A 21,369-nucleotide genomic window follows, 5' to 3' on the forward strand; every position below is an offset into this window, starting at 1 on the left:
GCTCTAGCCCTTTACCACATAAAGACACATTTCCAATAATTAAAGAGTGTGTGGTTAATTATAGCCAAATGAAGAAGAATGACTCACGCTAATGTTTTGGTTTCCCCGTACCCTTTGAAAGAAACCTGTATTACAAGTAAAATCTTGGAACGTGTGTTTATATTAAGAACGCCATTGACCATATTAGTGAAATATTCAAATGTTATTTTTCACTTTTTTCCTTAATCTATCACTGTGATAACCCAATTTGGTTTTTTAGTCTAAAATTATAGGAATCAATTACTATTTTTGTGCATAAGTCTTTGATATCATAGATAAATTTAAACTCTGAAAATTATTAACCAGAGCAGATAACCCTAAGATGACAACAATATTAAGACTGTCTCTATTTCTGGGGCAAGTTATATTAGCAATGGTAATAATATTAATTAGTGAATATTTACATTTAAAACCACTATGTGTGATGCACAAGAGAAAATGGACTACCTAGATCATCTCATATAGCACTGTATGAAGGTGGTTATCCCCACTGAAGCTAAGAGAGGTTCAAAGCTTGTCCCTACTCATATGGTTATTAAGTGAAAGCTGAGATTCAAACTCAGGCAGGCTGATTCTCATGCTCCTAATACAGCTTCTATCTAAAGCTTTTCTTAGAGACTGTTGAGTCTGTCAGTGTGTAAAGATTGGCTGTCATCTTCTATTCAATTGCTATAACTATGTCTCAGAAGAAATCAAATCACTATGAAAAAAAGTTTGATCATGGACCTTGAAGAAACTATTCTTACGAGTATTCCTATTTTTTTTTAAGACTTTATTTATTTGAGAGGGAGAGAGAGAGCAAGAGTGAGTACACAAGCAGTGGGGAGAGGCAGAGGGAGAAGCAGACTCAGTGCTGAGCAGGGAGCCCAACACAGGACTCAATACCAGGACCCTGGGATCATGACCTTAGTCGAAGGCAGATGCTTAACCAGCTGAACCACCCAGGCACCCCCAAATTCTGTTGTCTCTTAGTGTTCCATATAGTACCTTCCTTCCACTACTTTGTAAGTAGTCTGTCTTACAATTCAAGTGAGTCAGTTAGCCTGGATTTTGTGTCATGTGTGAAGATACATGGCCGGAGGCAGACCGTTAACTGACTGAGCCAGCCAGGTGACCCAAGAATTGTTCCTGTTTCCTGGAGAAACCTGGCCACCATGGGGATTCTTACAAGAAGGTAGAAGAGCTAGGTGGGCCAGCAGCTGTAAATGAATATAGGCCGTCCCTATCCCCAAATGAAGACTGTCCGGAATCCTCAGGGAAATGGAGGAGACAGGAAGAAGTTGGATTATATAGATACAGATTTGGGTTTTTTCAAAAAGGCTTCAAGGTGGTGCTCCTGAATGAGCTCCTGTCCTGGTGGATTAAAAGAATCATCCAAAGTTGATGAGATACGGATTTCTCAGAAACCAAAGCCTTCCAGAAACTGTCTTCAGAAAGAGCACAGGAGAGAAGTCAATGTCAAAGATAAAAGGCAGTTTGTATACCTAGTACACTCTGGACCTCAGTAAGTGTTGGGCAGTAAAAGCCACTGGGCACTCACCATATGCCAGGCATAAAGTTAAGTTCTCAGTGAATCACCTCATTTAACTCTCATAAGAAACCTAGGAAAAAGGTGGCTTAACTCCATTTTACTCATGAGGAAAATGAGTCACAGAAATGTTAAATGACACAGTGCAGGAGCCCATAAGCTTAACCAGTAAATTATGACTAACAAAAAACAAAAACAAAAACAAAAACAAAACAAAAAAACCCCCACCAGACTGCAAGGATAAGGAAAAACAAAGCCCACAAAGAACTTAGTCATCGGACAGAATTAAACACCCTCCTCACACTTTACTTCTTCCAGCTAGAAAAAAAGATGAAGACAGACTATTTTTCAGGATACTAACACAGCTTTCAGGTGTACCTCCGAGAAAAGAGATTTTTAAAGAGCGTTCAGTGGATTGCCTACAGTTGCTTGGAGGCTCCAGATGCCTGTTTCAAGCAAAGAAGCTCACCTTTGATCAGATTTATGTGGCAGACTTTTGTCTAAGACATCCTGTAGGAAGAAAAAGTTCCACCGTCCCAGAAAACAAAAACAAAACAAGCAAACACCAAAAAACCCACCTTAAAAAAAAAAATAGTGTCATAGGTCAACCTGTAGGCTCTAAAACGATGATAACATTTATTCTTATTTTTTACTATGAATTATGGATAAGAGAACAACATGGTACCCATTCATGATAAACATCACTGAGAACAATACTGTATGCTGGTGTTGGGCAGTTTTCCGTTACAGAAGCAAGTTAGCTCTAAGGCAAGGAAGGCAGACGGATACTGTCAATCCCCGAGAGCACGCACCACAGCACATCACATGCTTGACAGGAAGGACACTTGCCATTTAAGGACATTGTGAAAGCCCATTTTTTTAAAGATTTTATTTATTTATTTGACAGATCACAAGTGGGCAGAGAGGCAGGCAGAGAGAGAGGGGAGGAAGCAGGCTCCCTGCTGAGCAGAGAGCCTGATACGGGGCTCGATCCTGGGATCATGACCTGAGCCGAAGGCAGAGGCTTTAACCCACTGAGCCACCCAGGCGCCCCGAAAGCCCGTTTCTAAGCACTTGGGTTCAGCTGCAGATTGACAGCAGCGAGCGGGTCACAGATGATACCATAGTCAGAAGGTGAGACCCGGCAGGGGGCGGGAGCAGTATGGGGAGGGGTGTGTCCTTAGAGCCTCGGAGTCCAAAAGGCAAGGTCACCGATGGTGAGAAAGAGCAGTGACTTTACAACAAAGAGCAGCCTTCACTTACTTATTTTTAGCGCAGGACTTTTCTTTTACAATCAAAGCTAGACAGCAATCAGTTCCTTGGTCAATGGTTTCTTAAAAGAAGAGGGAAAATGAAGCGAAATTGGCATGTTTTTATTAGCAGAGCCATAGGTGATTGTGATCCTGCAATCACAACAGTATACTGGGTTGTGGCTACTGGTTTCTTGTGTATCTCTCCCGAGACACTTTCGTCAAGGCTTTGTGTTTACTTATTTGTCAGTTAAATTCCCTCAACTATTTTAATTATTGTGAGCGTAGGTGATATATTTGCATAGTTCACATTTTTTCTAAATATCTAAGTATACACAGTGAAAATCTCCAGGAGTCCTCTGCCAGATACCCACCTCACCTTCCCACAGGCTACCAAAGTCATTAGTTTCTTGTCAATCCTTTCTCATACAGTTTAAGTAAATGTAACTCTTTCTTTTGAATTGATACAAACAGTAAGCAGCACACACACACCCTTATGCGTCTTCAGGTCAGACTTTAAACTCCAGATGAGAGTAAAGGTGGTCTGAAATCCAAGCTGATCTGTAAGCCAGATCAATAGGTCTTGACAGAAAGGACACGTGGGAAAGGGGCAAGAGGACAGGGGGCAAGAAGGGATTCTCGCTAGAGCTCAGGTCCACTCTTCCCAAGCTGCTGAGTCCCAGAGAAGAGGCTCAGGGTCCTCCACAGCTCAGAAACAGCTGGGAAAGGAACAGCAGCTCAGTCTCTGACAGACTAAAAGCAACCAGCCCTCCGAAAGGACACTAAAGGCTGGGTGGGGAGAAAGGACGATAGCCAGGACAGCGGAAAGGGCCCTCATAAAAGTGTCTGATGCACAGCTGACTAGACCCAGCAGAATCATGGCCAAACAATGGGACCTTTGGACAACTGTTGAACAGCTTCAGGAAAAAAACTAGATTCATTCCTGTCTGAAGGAAACAAAATCATGATTCAGAGTTAAAGGTTAATGAGTAAGACGCTCCTTAATTTTTTCCTGAAGTATGTATTCTAGTCTAGTGTAACAAGTTACAGTTAGAAACACATGTCTATGTTTCATTGTTCCTTTAAAACGTTTTCATCTTTGAGCTACAGTATGATATAAAGTAAATGCAGCCATACCCACATCTGGTGCCGTAGGTAGTTCAGGCTCCAGGCAGCCTGACCCTGTGTCACACACAGAGACCTTGCACGCCAAGCACTACCCTGGCGTGGGAGGAACGGTGTTAACAAGGCATGGCCTAGAGACACAGGGATCATTTTCAGAAGATTAGGGTAAGCAAAGCCATAAGGATATAAACCCATCTTGGTTGCTCATCCTCCAGCAGGTTTGGCTCCTATCTGATATTTTTGCCGTATCTTTGCCACAAGCATTTTTGCCGCATTTTCATGGTATGATTAGTGGTAAGGCAATTGTGCCATAAAAGATAAAATTATAAGGCGCCTGGGTGGCTCAGTGGGTTAAAGCCTCTGACTTTGGCTCAGGTCATGATCTCAGGGTCCTGGGATCAAGCCCCGCATCAGGTCCTCTGCTCAGCAGGGAGCCTGCTTCCCCCTCTCTCTCTGCCTGCCTCTCTGCTTGCTTGTGATCTCTGTCAAATAAACAAAATCTTAAAAAAAAAAAAAGAAGATAAAATTATAAAAAAAAATTTAGAAAGGGGCATTCATAGGGCACCTGGGTCAGTCAGCTAAGCATCAGCCTTCGGCTCAGTTCATGATCCCAGAGTCCTGGGATGGAGCCCCACATCGTGCTCCATGCTCAGTGGGGAGTCTGCTTCTCCCTCTACCCCCACCTGTGCACAATCTCTACCCACCCCCCTGCCCCCATCAAGTAAATAAATAAAATGCTTTTAAAAAAGGACATTCATTTTAAAAGATATAATGAAACATGAAATATGAGTAACAAAATTAAAAGTATTTTATTATGAAATACAAAATATTTGAATATGTTTAAAATGTGTGTAACGTCATGGCAAATCTGAGCAAAGAACTAATTTTATTTTGTGGATTATACCTAAGTACTTGTCTTCAAAGTCTTTCATTCATGATATTATGCCTTTGTGTGCATGTGGATTTTATTTATGCATTTATTTATTTGGGCCTTGGTTCATTTCCTTGTTCAGCAGCTTATTTTTTCTTTCTTTGATAAAATTTGCTCCTTCATTGAGAGACTTACCAGTTTCCAAATACTTGGATGCATATTTATAATTAAGCTTTTTAAAAAAGTCTTATTTATTTTTATATATATATAGGTAGAGTACATGAGTAGACTCCCTGCTGAACAGAGTGCCCCACAAGGGGCTCCATCCCAGGACCCTGGGATAATGACCCGAGCCAAAATCAAGAGTCAGCTGCTTAGCCAACTGAGCCACCCAGGTGCACTTGTAACTGAACTTTGTGTTGCATTGTCGAAGACTGCTACATTGTTGTTTGTTCTTGGCTTACTGTGGATAGACATTCCAAAGTTCTATGGGAAACATGGGTTCAAACTCTGTGTCACTGTATGAAGGCTAAGATTTACACAACAGAAACTGGGAGTATTGCATCAATGGAGAAATGAAACCAAACTGTCACCACCAATTGATGAAACCAACAAACTGTCAAACCAAATGGGCAACCAGTTGTTTTGTTGTGTTCTGTCTTATCTTTTACGGCAAAATTGTGTAAGGCCAATGATTTATGCAGCTGAAGGTTTGCAGCAAAAACGCCTGCCAAGAAGCAAGCCTCCACTGTAACTACCTAGCACCAGTCTGTCTACCTGCAGGAAACTAACACCTTCCACAGTGTGAGTCTTACACATCCAAACCCGCCAAGTGACAACAAATACCACAAAAATAAGGAACCAATTTTAAACCTTGTACAGTTTTCTCAATGACTCATCATGGAGCTGACAATTGAGCCAACCAGGTTGGAGTGTCAGGAAGGAATTAGCTTTTTCTTCAGAGTGATAAAAATTCTGGTAGTTGCACAACACTGTGAAGGTAATTAATACCACTGAATTCTATACTTAAAATTGGTTAAAATGGCAAATTTTATGTTACATACATTTTCACCACAAAAAGAATTCAAATGATGTTGGTAGAGTTTTTTTTTCTTGGGAGAGTAATATTTTTTAATGTCCTTGTTTAGTCATCTTAAATATATTGCCCACTTTTGTCTTGTTTTGTGTTTTACATTTTATTAGTCTAGGAAATCCAGTCACGACCCTACTTCATTTATACCCCAATGAGAAAGTAACCAATGCTAAGACTGGTTATTTTGCACAATCCACAATTCACTGTAAAAAGACAAACTTCAATCTGTAACACTTCTTTTTTTCTGTCATATGTATTCCTTCAGCAATGAACTGCCATAAAAAAAATGATTATACTTTTAAAAGAACTAAGAAAAATAGGTAATAATCCAATCCATGGGATGCCTGGGTGGTTCAGTCGGTTAAGCCGCTGGCTTTGGCTCAGGTCATGATCCCAGAGTCCAGGGATCAAGTCCTGAATTGGGCTCCTTGCTTGGCAAGGAGCCTGCTTCTCCGCCTCTGCCTGCTGCTCTGCCTGCTTGTGTGTGCGCTCACTCACGCTCTCTCTCCCTCTCTCTCTCTCTCTCTCTCTCTCTCTCTGACGAATAAATAAATAAATAAATCTTTGAAAAAAAAATCCAATACCATATTTCTACATTGTTTTTCTGCAACTAATTAATTGCTTGTGATCTCTTGTTTGCAAGAGATCATCTAAATGACACAGCAATAAGAAGATGAGTTGTTTGGTCATGGAGTTGCTTTCATAATTTGGTGAAATTGAATGATGTCCCCTGGATTTCACAGCAGAATTCATAAAATAATAATGAAGCCCTGCTGTTTCCCCTGGAGACAACTGTGGTCTTTGAAGGGCATCAAATCTTTCAAGTCACTGTCATTGATACTCACTAATAGAAATATGACATTTCAAAAAAAAAAAGAAATATGAAATTTCTGTGACTTACAAATTAAACTTTTCCAGTCCTTTCGAAATAAGCATATGTATGCTGCCTAGTTTTATGTATTCTTTCATATTTTTTATTAAAATTTTTAAAAACACAAGAGTGCTTATTCTGATGATCAGGTTTATTTTTAGCTCTTGCATTTTATTTGCTTTGCAACTGCAACAGGTTGATTTAAACGTTAATTTCAAACCACTTAGGTTTTTGCAGTCAAGGATGAAATTCAAGACTTACTAGGCAAGCCAGGTGCAAAGTTGAACAATTGGGTGCAAAGTTGGTCAGTCGAGCACTCATGTTCCATCCCCTTTCCTGCTCTTTGTCCCTGCCCTCTCACCTCTCCAGCTGATGTGTTTCCTGGCTCACCCCCATCATGACTACCTGCCATGATGAGCCTGACAAAAATCCCAAAATCAATATTTTCATGAGGCAGACCAGTCAGTGAAACACCCTGACTCACAGGCCAGTGCTCCCTCCTATATCTTTTTTGTTCTGCATCAGGTCACTCTCACCAAAATGCTCAGTGATTTATGATCTGCAGTGCGGATCTTCTAAAAACAAGCAAACTAACAAAAAGCATTGTTCTCAATGCCATGCTGGTGGTTTAGATTAATGAACACTGATGACCCTCAATCACCTGATGTGTTACACATTACACGTCTTTCTTAACCTTCCAGCCATGGACTTCTGGCATTGATTACCTCCATGCCCAGCCTCCCCACCCCCTGCCGCCCCCCAAAAATAAGAATTACAGAATTTTAGACATTCTGGCAGGCTTGTTAGAAAAACTATTTTGTGGGAGATCAGTAGATTTTTGGTATCTGCTCTATTCTCAGTATTATACCATATAAGTCATCATCTACTCACAAAGTTGGATTATAAGCAAATAGTACCTAAAAAAATTAGAAGCTTACACTTCTAAAATACTACAAGATGATGTGTAGTTAACCACAGGGGGAAAAAAAAATTAGAAGTCTCAGTCCCTTGTACAAGAGTTTTGATCTTTGCTTTGACTCTTTAATTTATGAAGCACTCAGACCTTGTATTCATTCTGGAACACCTGATGATTATGTGGAACCACAGAATAATTTCTACGTCTCCTTTATCATACAGTTGGCATTTTATGTATTTTTTCAGCCCACATGGTTCAAAGTTTTATAAGTAAGTGGAGTTGATGAGGGCCAAAATTATGCTCAGTGTCAGGTGGTATCATATTTGAGAAAAACTGGGAGATCTACGCAGTAGGAACAGTTAACGGTGAGTGCACACTTACTTTTGATCAGACCTGACTGTGAGTGCTCCACATGTCTAAGAGGTCAGCTAGACAAGCTAGATATTACTATCCTTAATTCACAGGTAAAGAAATGAGAGCTTAGGGGGCACCTGGGTGGCTCAGTGGGTTAAAGCCTCTGCCTTTGGCTCAGGTCATGACCCCAGGGTCCTGGGATGGAGCCCTCCATTGGGCTCTCTGCTCAGCAGGGAGCCTGCCCCCACCCCTGCCTGCCTCTCTGCCTACCTGTGATCTCTGTCAAATAAATAAATAAATAAAATCTTTTTTTTAAAAAAGGAAGAAAGAACTGAGAGCTTAGAGCTTACACAGCTTGCTCAAGGCTACAGAGCTATTAATCGAGGAGGTGAGGTTATAACAAGGTATCACATCGCAACCCTTGTTCCTAACTACTGTAATATCCCTTGTCCCTGTGGATTTGGACATTAGCTTTGACTTGAAAGTAAAAATCTTGTGAGAGACATGAAACTGCAGCCTCCTATAGCCCTGTGTCAGGTTTCAGCTCAAGCCTTGGCAGGGGAAGCTCACCACCCAAGTGTCCTTCCAGGCACCCGGATAGGAGATGTTCCCTATACCCCTCAGGCATTACTGAGCAGTCTACAGCACTTTCCTCGCCCCTGGAAAGAAGACATGTGCGGATGCAACAGTTGGCATATTGTAGGGGGAAGATAACAGGTAGGGGAGCTACCTATGTATCTACCAATATAGAACTAATCTATATTGGAGAGATTTACCTTTCATCCCTTATGATTCTATGATCCTAAATAAAAAGATAATAAAATCTAAAGGAAATGCTTAATGAACTAGATTTAGGATTCATTTTAATTAAGCCATTATCCTCTTATTTATTATCTATTCCAAGACGGGGCATTAATGGCTTTGTTAAACTTTTCAGTTTCTGTGGATTGGGGCTGACTTATAAATGAAATATGGCCATTTTAAAATAATCATTCTGGGGCACCTGGGTGGCTCAGTTGGTTAAGCGACTGTCTTCGGCTCGGGTTGTGATCGGGCGTCCCGGGATCCGGTCCCGAATCGGGCTCCCTGCTCAGTGGGGAATCTGCTTCTCCCTATGACCCTCCTACGTCTTGTGCCCTCTCTCTCTCTCGCTCTCGCTCTCTCATAAATAAATAAATAAATCTTTAAATACGATCATTCTGATCGTATATGTTAAAAATATAACCACTGTGTCTCTCTTTGGACACTTTTTATTTTGAAATCTGAATTCTGTGTATGCCGTTAAATAAGTAAGTTATGGGATCTGTCTGGAGGTGAGTGGGTGCTCTTCCTGACCTGTGCATCCTAAATGATTCACAGCTGAGATTTACGCAGTCCCTACTTGCTTCAGGCAGGAAGGGCAGCAGAGGTTCATGCAAAGCAGTTTTTGGCAAGCTTCAAAAGCTGTGTGTAGATGGGAAGGTATGTCCGTGTCCAAGAGTTTTTATATTGCTTTCTCATTTTCCAATCTTGCATGCCCTCAAGAGACCTTGTCAAGGTCAAAGGCACAATAAGCTCACCGGGTGGTGGGGGGAACCCCAGGGAAAGCCAAGATGTGAAAAGCACAGCTGGCTCCCTGGGGAAGGGCAGCCCCAAAGACTTGGCAGGCAGGGACGATTGCAGTGTTCTCCAGGAGCCTACCTCGGTCTTGGAGTCGGGAGGAGGGAAACCAAAGGGCAAGGAAAAGAAAGGTGGGAATGAGATCTACTAGAAAACAAGGTGTATCGGAAAGCAAAGACAGGGGGTAGAAGGAGATTTAAGGGAACAAAGAAACAATTATTTGGTTAATCAGGAAATAAATACAACTTTGGATATACTTTCAGCATATCAGTTTTGAGGACTATATTTCAAAACCTGGAGGGATTCTTTGGCTTTTTGTTTGTTTAAGCATTGGCTAAAAATACCTTTCTGATGTCTAGTCTTTGTGTGAAAGTAAAATACATACATCGTGTGTGAAATGCTTGAGAATAACATATCACAACTGTATATTTGAATAGAAACCACAAATGTGAGTATATTTTCTTTGGCCAGAATAGTACAGTGAAAATTGATCACGTTGCTTTATAATTTTGCTACAATTAAAATAAATATTTATTGTATTAGAAAGCTCAGGTGGGAAGAGAAATTTGCCTACCTTGAAAATTTTCATTTGTATTGATAAAATTCATCATAAGATTATGTCATTTCACTTGGTCTTATTTCTGTATTTTTGATATTTAAATAGAGGAAAAAATAGAATTTGTTGTTAAATTATCAAATTTGATGACTGTGGAGTTTTATATTCAGTAATTTTCAGCTATTATAACTTCCTTCTTTTTTTCAGTGGTTTAAAAGGCATGACTACCTTGTAAGTGCCCTCTAGGTATTGAAGATATATTTCTATGCAGTTCAAAAAATATTACTGTTCAAGAATGCAAAGAAGCTTGTCACCCAATGCTAATCATTGTCAGATACCCTGTATGGATAGCATATTTTATTTTAAAAAGAAAGCCTAAAAGTATATTTATGTTTCTTCTTTTTTAATTTTTTAATTTTAATTATTTTTTATTTTAGCAGAAAATGGCCCCCGTCTATTCGTGGAAGCAGAACAAGCCAGGGTGTTCTCACATCGAGGTGGCAATATTACACTGCCATGTAAATTTTATCGAGACCCTACAGCATTTGGCTCAGGAACCCACAAGATCCGAATTAAGTGGACCAAGCTAACTTCAGATTACCTCAAGGAAGTGGACGTTTTTGTTTCCATGGGATATCACAAGAAAGCCTATGGAGGCTACCAGGGTAGAGTGTTTCTGAAGGGAGGCAGTGATAATGATGCTTCTCTGGTGATTGCAGACCTCACCCTGGAGGATTATGGGAAATATAAGTGTGAGGTGATTGAAGGATTGGAAGATGATACTGCTGTGGTAGCATTAGATTTACAAGGTAGGTATCTATAAATCATTTTAAACTTGGAAATGATAATTAATCATTTTCTGTGACGAGTAATGTCTAGTGGTAACCATAGCGATTAACGTGAGAAATCAGAAGTCCATGCATAGCAGGCTTCTTTTCTTTTGTATTTTGCAGTCTGTCGCTGATTCCAGCTTTCGTATTTGAAATGTACACAAAATAGTTATACACAAAATTGAAGCTATTTGCAAGTAGGAGAGACGTGCAGTGGAATTGAATTAATAATATTTGGAAACTGCCTTATGCTATTCAAAGTTGAAATCTTATGACATGGTTATTGAGAAATTCAGATTGGATGCATTTTTATTATGCTTCTAACATTATCTCAGTTTCAAATTAATGGCAACTTTTGTGAAGGACATCTGCTAACTAAAATACCTGTTATTGTATTCTATAAAGTCACTGTGAAATCTTAATTTAACAAAAAAGCGCCCTCCAGGTTTATTTAAATAAATAAGTAAATAAGTAAACTTTTTTAAATGATCCAGAGTCTTTTAAACACCAAATACCAAACAATATAGGCATTCTGGGGGAATTTTTTCCCCTGAAATATGTAATCTACCCAGTAGTTTCAAAAACCAAAATGTAGAGAAATAAACAATAAAAAGTGTCCTCGCTGCCCAAAGTCCACCCTCTATAGACCCCACCAGTGGGGAAACTCTTCTCTGTTTCTCATGCATCTCAGAACATCTTATATTCATGAATTTCAGTGTTTCTTTACACTGAAGGATGAATTTTTGGCTGCTTTGGTAGAATACTTTCCTTCCTTCTGCACGTAAACTAGAGGTGTGTGTTTGCTAGAAGTCCCTTTTATAACCTAGGACAGATTTGTGCTTTTGGAAAAGCATCTGTTTGCCCCAGTAGCGTATCCCTGAAGAGGTGACCTCCTGAATCCCACAGAATCCCATCACACACATGGAGAATTCTCAGCTTTAGGTATCTAATAAATTGCATGCTATCATAAAGTACATTTTTGGGATCTTCTCTTGTCTCTCCTTTTTCCTCTTGTCTCTCTTAGTCATAGTTCTTGGCTCCTGATTCCATATCAACTTGTACTTTCAGTTTTTATTGAGTCACATGAATATCCATAAGCATTGGCATTATTCAAGATGAAAGAAGTGATTGGTTTAGGGAAAACAGTTAATCATCAAATATGAATGACAACCAATTTTCTTTATCGAAGGGGCAGCAGGCAGTGGACAGACCCTCGAGCTAGTAGTACCAACCAAAACTTTCAGGTTAGTCTCAGTTCTACCAGTATGAGTTTTGAAACTGGGGCAAATTATTTAATCCTTGTACCTGGCTTCCTCATCTATGAAAAACAGGTTGAACTACATTATCTGTTCAGTTACTTTTTCTTCTAAAATTCTGTTTCTATACCATGCCATATTTACTATCTCCCTACATTTATTTTAAAATGAAATTTTAAGTGACTAGAAAGCAGTAGAACTTGCCAGAAAGAGAAGGAAACCATAAAAATAAATACAATGAATATAAGATATCCATATTCCACCTGGATCCCTGCTTGCTAAGAGCTTTGAGCATGGAGCCTGCTATACTTTTGTTTAAAAAGGAACTTTACAATGTGTCAGAGGATGTTGCACTCCAAGGTCAAACTGAGACTGTATTCAAGACATACTTAGAGGTGTTGAAAAGGAAATGTAAAAAGAGTAATTTTTCCTGCCTAGGCCCTTCCCCATCCCAAATCACCACATTTTCCATGCTTTTGGAACACTTCCCTACCATATAACCCATTAACATATGAGCCAAGTAAATGTGTCCAAGAAACCAATTTAACTGATAAATATTTTTGTAAGTGCTATTTCGGTGCCAGGAGATGTGAAGATTTCCAAATCTTGGTTCTTTTCATTCAACGGTCTGACAGGCTATTAAAGATTCTAATACACTTTCAAAAGTAAGTATTTTAAAATAAGCAGAAATTATTACATTGTAGGTCAACTACCCTTCAAATATAATAAATAAATAAAGGAAATAAGGTAGACTTAGGTTATAGAGTAAGCAGGTACAAAGCCATTGCTCTACTCCCGTGCACCCTGTTTGGTTCACCTCAGTAATCCCCCTTGACAGAGGAGACTTAGGGAAAACTCCTTTTCTATGGTAACATGGCCAGTAGTAAGAGCTAGAACTGGAATTTGCCAGCAAGAACACTGGAAGAAGCCTCTGCTTTTATCCACTCTGATCCAAGGAGGAGAAATTCTCTGTTGGAGAGAAGACCAGAGACTTCCAAAAGGCAGCAGTCTTTGGCAGTTTCTGGCTGCAGAGGATTCTTAAAGCGCCCAGAGTGACTCGGGTGATCATCTACTGGCTGTCTTTGGTCACAGTGCATTAATTGGTGTGCTCATGGTGGCTCATGGTGGTTCCATTCCCCTCCCTGCAGGTAGCGTTTTTCTGCCTTTCTTGTGTGCTGCTGAAAGGGTAGAAGCAGTCATTAACCAGAGCACCTGCCTTGAAACAGCTAACATTTTAACCTTCGGCATTATACACATGAATCCATTTCTGAACAACTGAAGAACATACACATCTCTCAAGAGTAAGATTCGAGTTTCACCCTGTCCCCTCTGCTCCATAGCTGCGAAGCTCTCACACCTTACAGAGGGTTCCATTATAACTCTCATCACACTTTGTTTTGCAAAGTTGCCGACGTGCCTTCTCCACCCAATACGTACAATCTAGTTGACGGCATCAGGTACCAAGAACAAAGTTGTTCTTGTAAACTACTTGTTTACAAGTAGTTTGTACTTATAAACTCCAGTTTGCAAGTGACTGAATGTTGGATACAATGGGTTTAAGCTTTCAAAGACATAAACAAAACATGCACACCATGGACGGACGCCATGGAAAGTACTGCAAAGCAAGGAACGCTTGATTGGGACCGCAGAAGGCGAACATGGTCCTTCCAAAGGGAGAGAGTGTGGTTAGCCCCTAATAGCTCCAACCCAGTTTTTGACTTTTTTTCATTATCAGTTACATTCTTACATGTGACCATCAGGCAAGTTTCAGTCAAAGTCCTCATCAATCTGCTAATGTATGTAAATAAGACCAAGGAAGCATATCATTTTAAATGTCATGATGATGCTTTTTCAGCTGTACTTGTACAATGTTTTAAATTACATTGGTCCTTTAATACATGCTAAATGCTATGTTCTCCAAAGAATTTCTCCAATTAGGACAAAAATCATTCTTCTTTAAGATGTCCAAATTATATGGTTTGTATTTATAGTACAAGATTTTATTCTGTCTTGGATTCAATCTAAACTAAACTAAACTAAACTAAAAATGTGACACTTCTTTTTTTTTTTCCAATCTCCCATTGTATTGGTTTTCTGGTAGTGACAATGGGGCTAGCTACAAAAAAATATAGTCTGAGAACTTTTAGAAATAGAAAAAAATAATTCAGATGTGTGTATAGCACTGAGAGGCACTAGAAAGGCCACTGAGGAAGGGAAAATTATACTTATGGTGTCTATTACTCAAGTTACTGGAATTGACATTAGCTTTCATATGGGCTATGGAATGAACATCCTTCAGATGTCTGACAAATTGACATTTGCCTACAACTAGGATGAACTGGACTGTGCAATTATAAATATTAAAGAGTATGTTTTCAAAATGTATTTCTACTGACTAAACCACTCACATTCTTCTCCATACGTAGATCATCTTTATTAATTACCTTTGTCATGATGCATACCAGCCCTTCATGGGAAAAGAGACAACTTCTGATTACATTTTGACATATGAGGATAAAATAATCATACTTGGAAAATAATCACACGCCCTTCATTTTCACCGATGGAAGTTTACTTTGTATTTTTGTAATGCTGGATGAAAGCAATATCCATTCCCTCTACAATTCAGCTACAGGAAGTGCACATTTTTTCCACAGAGAAAGATTTCTGCAATTACAGTCTTAGATGTTGAAATCTTAATTCGGGGGAAGTAAAATAAGTAAATAAATAAAACACTAACAAACATGCAGTTTCAGAAATGTCCCTGCTTGTAAGAAACATCTGATTATTGAAATGTGTGCACCAAATGAGCACAGTATGGTGAAACTTTTACAACTTTGGCTGAGACACAGAAATAGACCTTGATTTACTTGGGATGCATTCTTTTCCATAATCGTAAACATTAATTAAAATTCAAGTAAACGTTTTGAATTAATATAACAATAAGTTGGCCATTCATTCCTACAGTTGCAAAATAATGAAGTTTCAGTATTGGGTTTCATTATGACTTTTTTTTTTTTAAGATTTTATTTATTTATTTGACAGAGATCGCAAGTAGGCAGAGAGCAGGCAGAGAGAGGGGGGGGAAGCAGGCTCCCCACTGAGAGGAGAGCCCGATGATACAGGGCTCGATCCCAGAACCCTGGGATTATGACCTGAGCTGAAGGTAGAGGTTTAACCCACTGAGCCACTCAGGAGCCCCTAATTATGACTTTTTTTTTTTTTTCATTATGACTTTAAGAAATGTTTGCATGAAGTTATGTTAAATTTGAAAGGAACTTAAATAAAAATACATTACACTGAATTTGGAACTGAATCAATCATGGTAACATTCAACGGTTAATCAAGAACCAACTACTCAAGAAAATTTTTTCCTAATTCCCACAAGAGTCCACCAAATACCACCACAGTGAATTTAAAACCAGAAAGGCCGTCTAAGTCTTAAAAATCATTGTAAATTAAAATATCCTACAGTCTCCACTATTCCCTTCTTGAGACATTTGGGAAACGGACTCCAATCCAAATGGTTTTTCCCTCCAGACTGAAACACTTTTGAGATTTTTCTCTCACTTGGGGTCTAGCTGCCAAGGAAATCTTTCTTGGATAAATTAAAAATTTTTCTTTTCGTTGGCATTGCTGGGGTTCTGAAGAAAGAGGATGAAAGGCATGAGAGGACAGGGAGAGCTATAGCAGTTCCTTCCCAGCCCTAACTGGGTTCTTAGCTGGATGCCTGGAAATAGCTCTTCTTCGATAGAACCATCTCAGGCTCCCCCCAACCCCCATCACTGCAGGGGGCAGTGGCAACTGAGAGAGTCTTTTCCTCCTTCCTTTTGGCTCTGATTCAACTTACAGATCCCTCAGCCAAGAACCTGAGAAGGCAGGATGAGATCAGGAAGCCTTCCTGGATCGCTGCCTCTAGGGAACATTGCCAGCTGGACCGTCCTAGAGGGACAAACGTGTCCAGCAGAGGCCTTGGGTGGACATGACTGGATTTAGGCTATTGAAATTTCTTCTTGTAGAGGCTTCCAGGACAATTTATAAAAGAAAACATTTCCTGTGTCCTGGTTACACCATTAGTGAATCGTACATTCATCTTGAACAGGGTCTGTGGTCTCATAAAACAGCACTTGTGATATAACTCACCAATTACTGTGTCAGTGGGACAATTTATTATATTCCACAAGCTAAAGCATTAATTATTTCTAATTATAACCAAAAATCCAAGGCAAGGCCTTAAATAACCACTCTGAATTAATTGTCCTTTATGGGGAGATATTTTGAGGCAGGGGTCCTTCTGAAAGTCCAGCAAATGATACAAGTTTGCTTTCTGATGCTGTAAAATTTTTATCATTGAAAGAAAATGCGCAGAAAGTTAGGAGATGGTTCAATCACCTCCAGTGATTATCTGACCCAAAAGAAGGCTTTGGGGAAGCCATTGGATCTTCCCAGGCAAAGTCAAGTCACACTGTTCATATTTGTTAAGGGTTTTTGTCCTCTCAAATATTTAACTTAATTCTTTGGCATTAACTCAACCGATATTTATTCTGTATCTGCCTTGTACAGGACAAGCTTTGAGAAGGGTTTGTGGGGTTTTTTTTTCCCTATTTGCAAGAAAAATGTTTTTAAAGGCTCATTTCAATTTACAACATATGAATATGGACACTGAAGAATTATTTTTAAACAAAAGTTCTCATTTTTGTTGTGCATACAAGAACAGAAAAAAAAATAATAATAAGATCAAGGGCTACAATTTAAAGTTGAAATGGATAACCGAGCCAGGATACCCTCAATGGAGTATGGAGTGAGGTATGCTCCACTGTAAAGAATTGGCTTATTGATATGAAATAAGGCTGCTTAATTAGGTTTTTCTTAAATATGTGTAAAATGATTTTTGAGTTTCTCCAAGTAAGAAACCCCCTAAGTGAAAGTTACTTGGGTAAGTAAGTTTCTAGGAGCATATATAAAATAATGTATCTAATTTGAATCACTTGTTACCATGTTTGTTTACACATTTAAAAGGCTGTCCTGGGCACCCGGGTGGCTTAGTTCTTAAGTGGCTGCCTTCGCTCAGGTCATGATCCCAGGGTCCACTCTCTGCTCAGCAGGAAGCCTGCTTCTCCCTCTCCTCCCTGCTTGTGTTCCCTCTCTCGCTGTGACTCTCTCTGTCAAATAAATAAATAAAATCTTAAAAAAAAAAAAAAAAGAAAATGAAGAATGAATCTATCATAAATAAATAAAAATAAAAGGCTATTTAAGTGGGGCACCTGGGTGGCTCACTTGGTTAAGCATCCAACTCTTGATTTCGGCTCAGGTCATGATCTCAGGGTCTGGGATCAAACCCTGAGTCTGCTCTACACTCTGTGCCATGGAATCTGCTTGAGATTCCCTCTCTCCCTCTCCTTTTGCTCCCCCTCACTCCGAGGCGCTCTCTCCCTGAATAAATAAATAAATAAAATCTTTTTTAAAATAAGTAAAAAAATAAAAGGCTATCCTACGCTAATTACTAATTATATAACTACTAACAAAAAACATGCAAATTCTGATAAATTCCTTCACTCTGAGCACTATTTCTATTCCTTCCCCCACTATTAGTATTCAATATTGACTTTTTCCTAGCTGAAAAGGACTCAGTAGTAATCCATTTTAAAGTTATTAACAGAAGCAGCAGAAGGTAAATTCTCAAGGAGGCTATTTGAAAAATATAACCCATGGATGAATCATTCCAAAAAGGTGAATGTTAAAGCTTAAATTGAACTCTTAGTGAAAGGGTAATTCACTGAAGTCATCAAACCGCATATCTTAACTGTGAAATGCTCAGAGCTGAGAGGCTGTTTGTAGGGGAAAGGGACCACGAGAAACCCCTGCAAGCTGACCAAAAACAGTAACTTCATCTGATGGAGACTGTATTCTGTTTTCACCATTCAAGCGACATTTGCTCACGGTTGTTACTTTCTGTCCCACTAATCCCTTGGTCTCTCCTTTGGACAGGTGTGGTATTCCCTTACTTCCCACGACTCGGGCGCTACAATCTCAATTTCCACGAGGCACAGCAGGCGTGTCTGGACCAGGATGCTGTGATCGCCTCCTTCGACCAGCTGTATGATGCCTGGCGGGGCGGGCTAGACTGGTGCAACGCCGGCTGGCTCAGCGACGGGTCTGTGCAGTACCCCATCACGAAGCCCAGAGAGCCTTGCGGAGGCCAGAACACGGTGCCCGGTGTCAGGAACTACGGGTTTTGGGATAAAGACAAAAGCAGATATGATGTTTTCTGTTTTACATCTAACTTCAATGGTAAGCTATTAAGCTCTTCAGTAATAGTAAGATATTACTGCCTTCTTTCCTGTCCTGGGGACCAATGTGTACTATAACACCACACTCAATTTTTAATCTTACATGCTTTGATGTATTGCCCTGAGTTAGAAAAGATGAAAAGTTCTTTAACATCATAATTTAAAAAAATATTCACGGGAGCAAAAATGTCCATTTCCACTATTCCTAGGTATTATTGCATCTGATTGTAATTATAAAATGGTTTAAGTTGAAATATTCTACAGGGTCTGTTTGTTATTGACATAGATGATGCTGTCACTGTGTGTAATAGAGATGTGTGCCATGGGATACAGGTCTCTAATTGAAGGGAGAGTAGCCTCTATGTCATACTCTAAATTACAAAGTCAATTATGTTCATAGTTGATCAGTAAAACTCACAATAATGAGACAGCTCAGAGTAAAGAGGACTTTGCAAAACAAAAACAAAAACAAAAGCCCAACAACAACAAGAAACAAAAAAAGTAGCAATGACACTGGAGACGAAAGCAGAAGAAAAGAGATATAGGTTGTCTCCGTGTTGATGGTAGGTCTGTTGCCTTCAGTGTAACTCCCAACCCAGTCTTCCCCATCCAGAACCATCTACACAATTTGTGGGACCTAGTGCAGAATGAAAATGTGGGTTCAAAATTTATGTTCAAAATTCATGTTCATAATTATTTTCAAAATTTATGGTCACAATTATGTTCAAAAATTATGCATTTTAAGATGGTGACAGAAGTACATTCAACACACATGGAGCCCTGTGTAACTGCACAGGTCACACGCCCATAAAGCAAACCCTGGCCCCATCATTTTCTATGTTAGTTCCCTGGCAACATGCTTTGGGAAAAACAGGAAGGGATCAGGAATGAACCAACTTTCTGTAAAGGGCCAGATGATAAATATTTTTGGCTTTTGTGGGCCGCGCAGTCTCTGTCGTAGCTACTCAGTGTAGTTTTATACGTTGTAATGCAAAACAGCCACAGAGAGTATGAAAAGGATGGGTATGCCTGTGTTTCAACACAACTTCTGGCGACCTGTGTGCAGTAGTGTGCGGACCTCTGGTATGGATGACAGAGCCAACCTTCTAACTCATGCTCTGGTGGCCTCCACCTTTCCTCCAAATCACACTGTCTTAGTCTCACCCGAAAGAACAGGCAAGCATTAATTTATACTGCAGGAAGCTGTATGTAATGGAGGGCAAGGAGACGTCCCACTACAATGTATAATCAGGTAAGAGAGTCTGATTATATTCCACTGAGACTCAAAGTCTGAGAAAATCTTCCACGTAGCATTTCAGCCAGTTGATGTCCTACTTTATACATTGTATGCATATTTAATATACACTGAAGGTATTTCAGTAATTAACTTTATTCAATGAGTGGCTAAGATTAATCCACTCTTTCTTGTGCAATCAAGAAATGGTTAGGTGTCAGAGCTCCCACTGAATACATAAATTTATCCTCTTTGCTAGTAACTGAACAGACTCGGTTCACATTCTGAGTCCGCATTATTTATGGCAAGTGACTTCCTGTATTTTTTGCATTTTCATACTGTAGTCTTTGAATCAGAATAATGTCTTATTGATACCTGTAATGAAAAGGACTTGAGGGCTTTTGATTTTTTTTTAAATGGACTTTTATGTCAGGAATGTTTTTTGATCTTTTCACATTCAAATTTTGCCTCTCCAGAAACTTGTGCTAGGGTTCAGTCTTGTACAGCTAGAATTTAAATAGCTCTTCCTTTTAACATGGAATTCTGTCTTCTGTGGTGCTACAGAAGGGCCCTTTTAGTCACTAATTAGCTAACAGAAAGTGCATCTGTCATTTCCCTTCTCGGTTTCAAAGCTCTAAAAGGGCACGTCTGAACTTATATTAAGGGACAAGGAAAAAACTAATTTAATGGAGAATGACCGGGAGGCGCTACCTTTAACCCACAACCCTGCATTGCTCTATCTCCCCCTTCCATGGGGAACATTTCCTTTTGGGCTGCTTCCATCTCTGGGCGGCTCAGCAGCAGACGGGCGCATGACTCTCTCCCCTTCTCTCCGCAGGCCGGTTTTACTACCTGATCCACCCCACCAAGCTGACCTACGACGAAGCGGTGCAAGCTTGTCTCAACGATGGTGCTCAGATCGCAAAAGTGGGCCAGATCTTCGCAGCCTGGAAACTTCTGGGATACGACCGCTGCGATGCGGGCTGGCTGGCAGATGGCAGCGTCCGCTACCCCATCTCTCGGCCGAGGAGGCGCTGCAGTCCCACGGAGGCTGCTGTGCGCTTCGTGGGGTTCCCAGATAAAAAGCATAAGCTGTATGGTGTCTACTGCTTCAGACCATACAACTGAGCGTGCCCCTAGAGCACATCAGTTTTAAAGTCATTAAGAACATGTGAAAGGTTTTTTGTTTTTTTTGTTTTGTTTTGGGTTTTTTTGTTTGTTTGTTGTTTTTTTCAATATGAACTCGTGCAAGTTACCAAAACTGTGATAACCCTTTTTTACTTACTGGAAAGAGTCATTTTCATAAAGATCAATTCATGAATTTGTTTTTGTAAAGCTATCATTCAATATATATTATAAATTAATATAATTTTAAGGGAAGCGCTAGATAAGGAGGCTTTAGAGCCAAATTGTTTAGGCTACATCATCCCAGTGAAGTATCCTTTCATGAACGGGGCATGCAATAGCTTGAGGGTTGTGAGGGTGACATTAAGGAAAGTGCAGCTACTCAGAGCAGCAGCTTCCACAAGCACAAATTTTACACATTTGTACAATTTT

At 39.8% G+C, this 21,369-nt stretch overlaps 1 protein-coding gene across 4 annotated transcripts in view; it reads left to right on the plus strand.

Annotated features, from left to right (window-relative positions):
• Positions 1-21,004, plus strand: part of HAPLN1 (hyaluronan and proteoglycan link protein 1) — a 72,732-nt gene extending 51,728 nt beyond the window's left edge. For 3 of the 4 annotated variants that reach the window (XM_032847091.1, XM_032847106.1, XM_032847098.1), the window contains exons 3-5: positions 10,640-11,011; positions 18,277-18,579; positions 20,651-21,004. In XM_032847091.1, coding sequence (XP_032702982.1) covers positions 10,640-11,011; positions 18,277-18,579; positions 20,651-20,940 — 965 coding nt within the window. In that variant the 3' untranslated portion in view covers positions 20,941-21,004. The remainder of the gene's footprint in view (positions 1-10,639; positions 11,012-18,276; positions 18,580-20,650) is intronic. The other variant, XM_032847116.1, reaches the window with a different exon arrangement.
• Positions 21,005-21,369: the final 365 nt, after the last annotated feature.

The sequence above is a fragment of the Lontra canadensis genome, unplaced genomic scaffold (genome assembly GCF_010015895.1).
Source record: "Lontra canadensis isolate GAN:19392208 unplaced genomic scaffold, GSC_riverotter_1.0 scaffold4, whole genome shotgun sequence".
NCBI lineage: Eukaryota > Metazoa > Chordata > Mammalia > Carnivora > Mustelidae > Lontra > Lontra canadensis.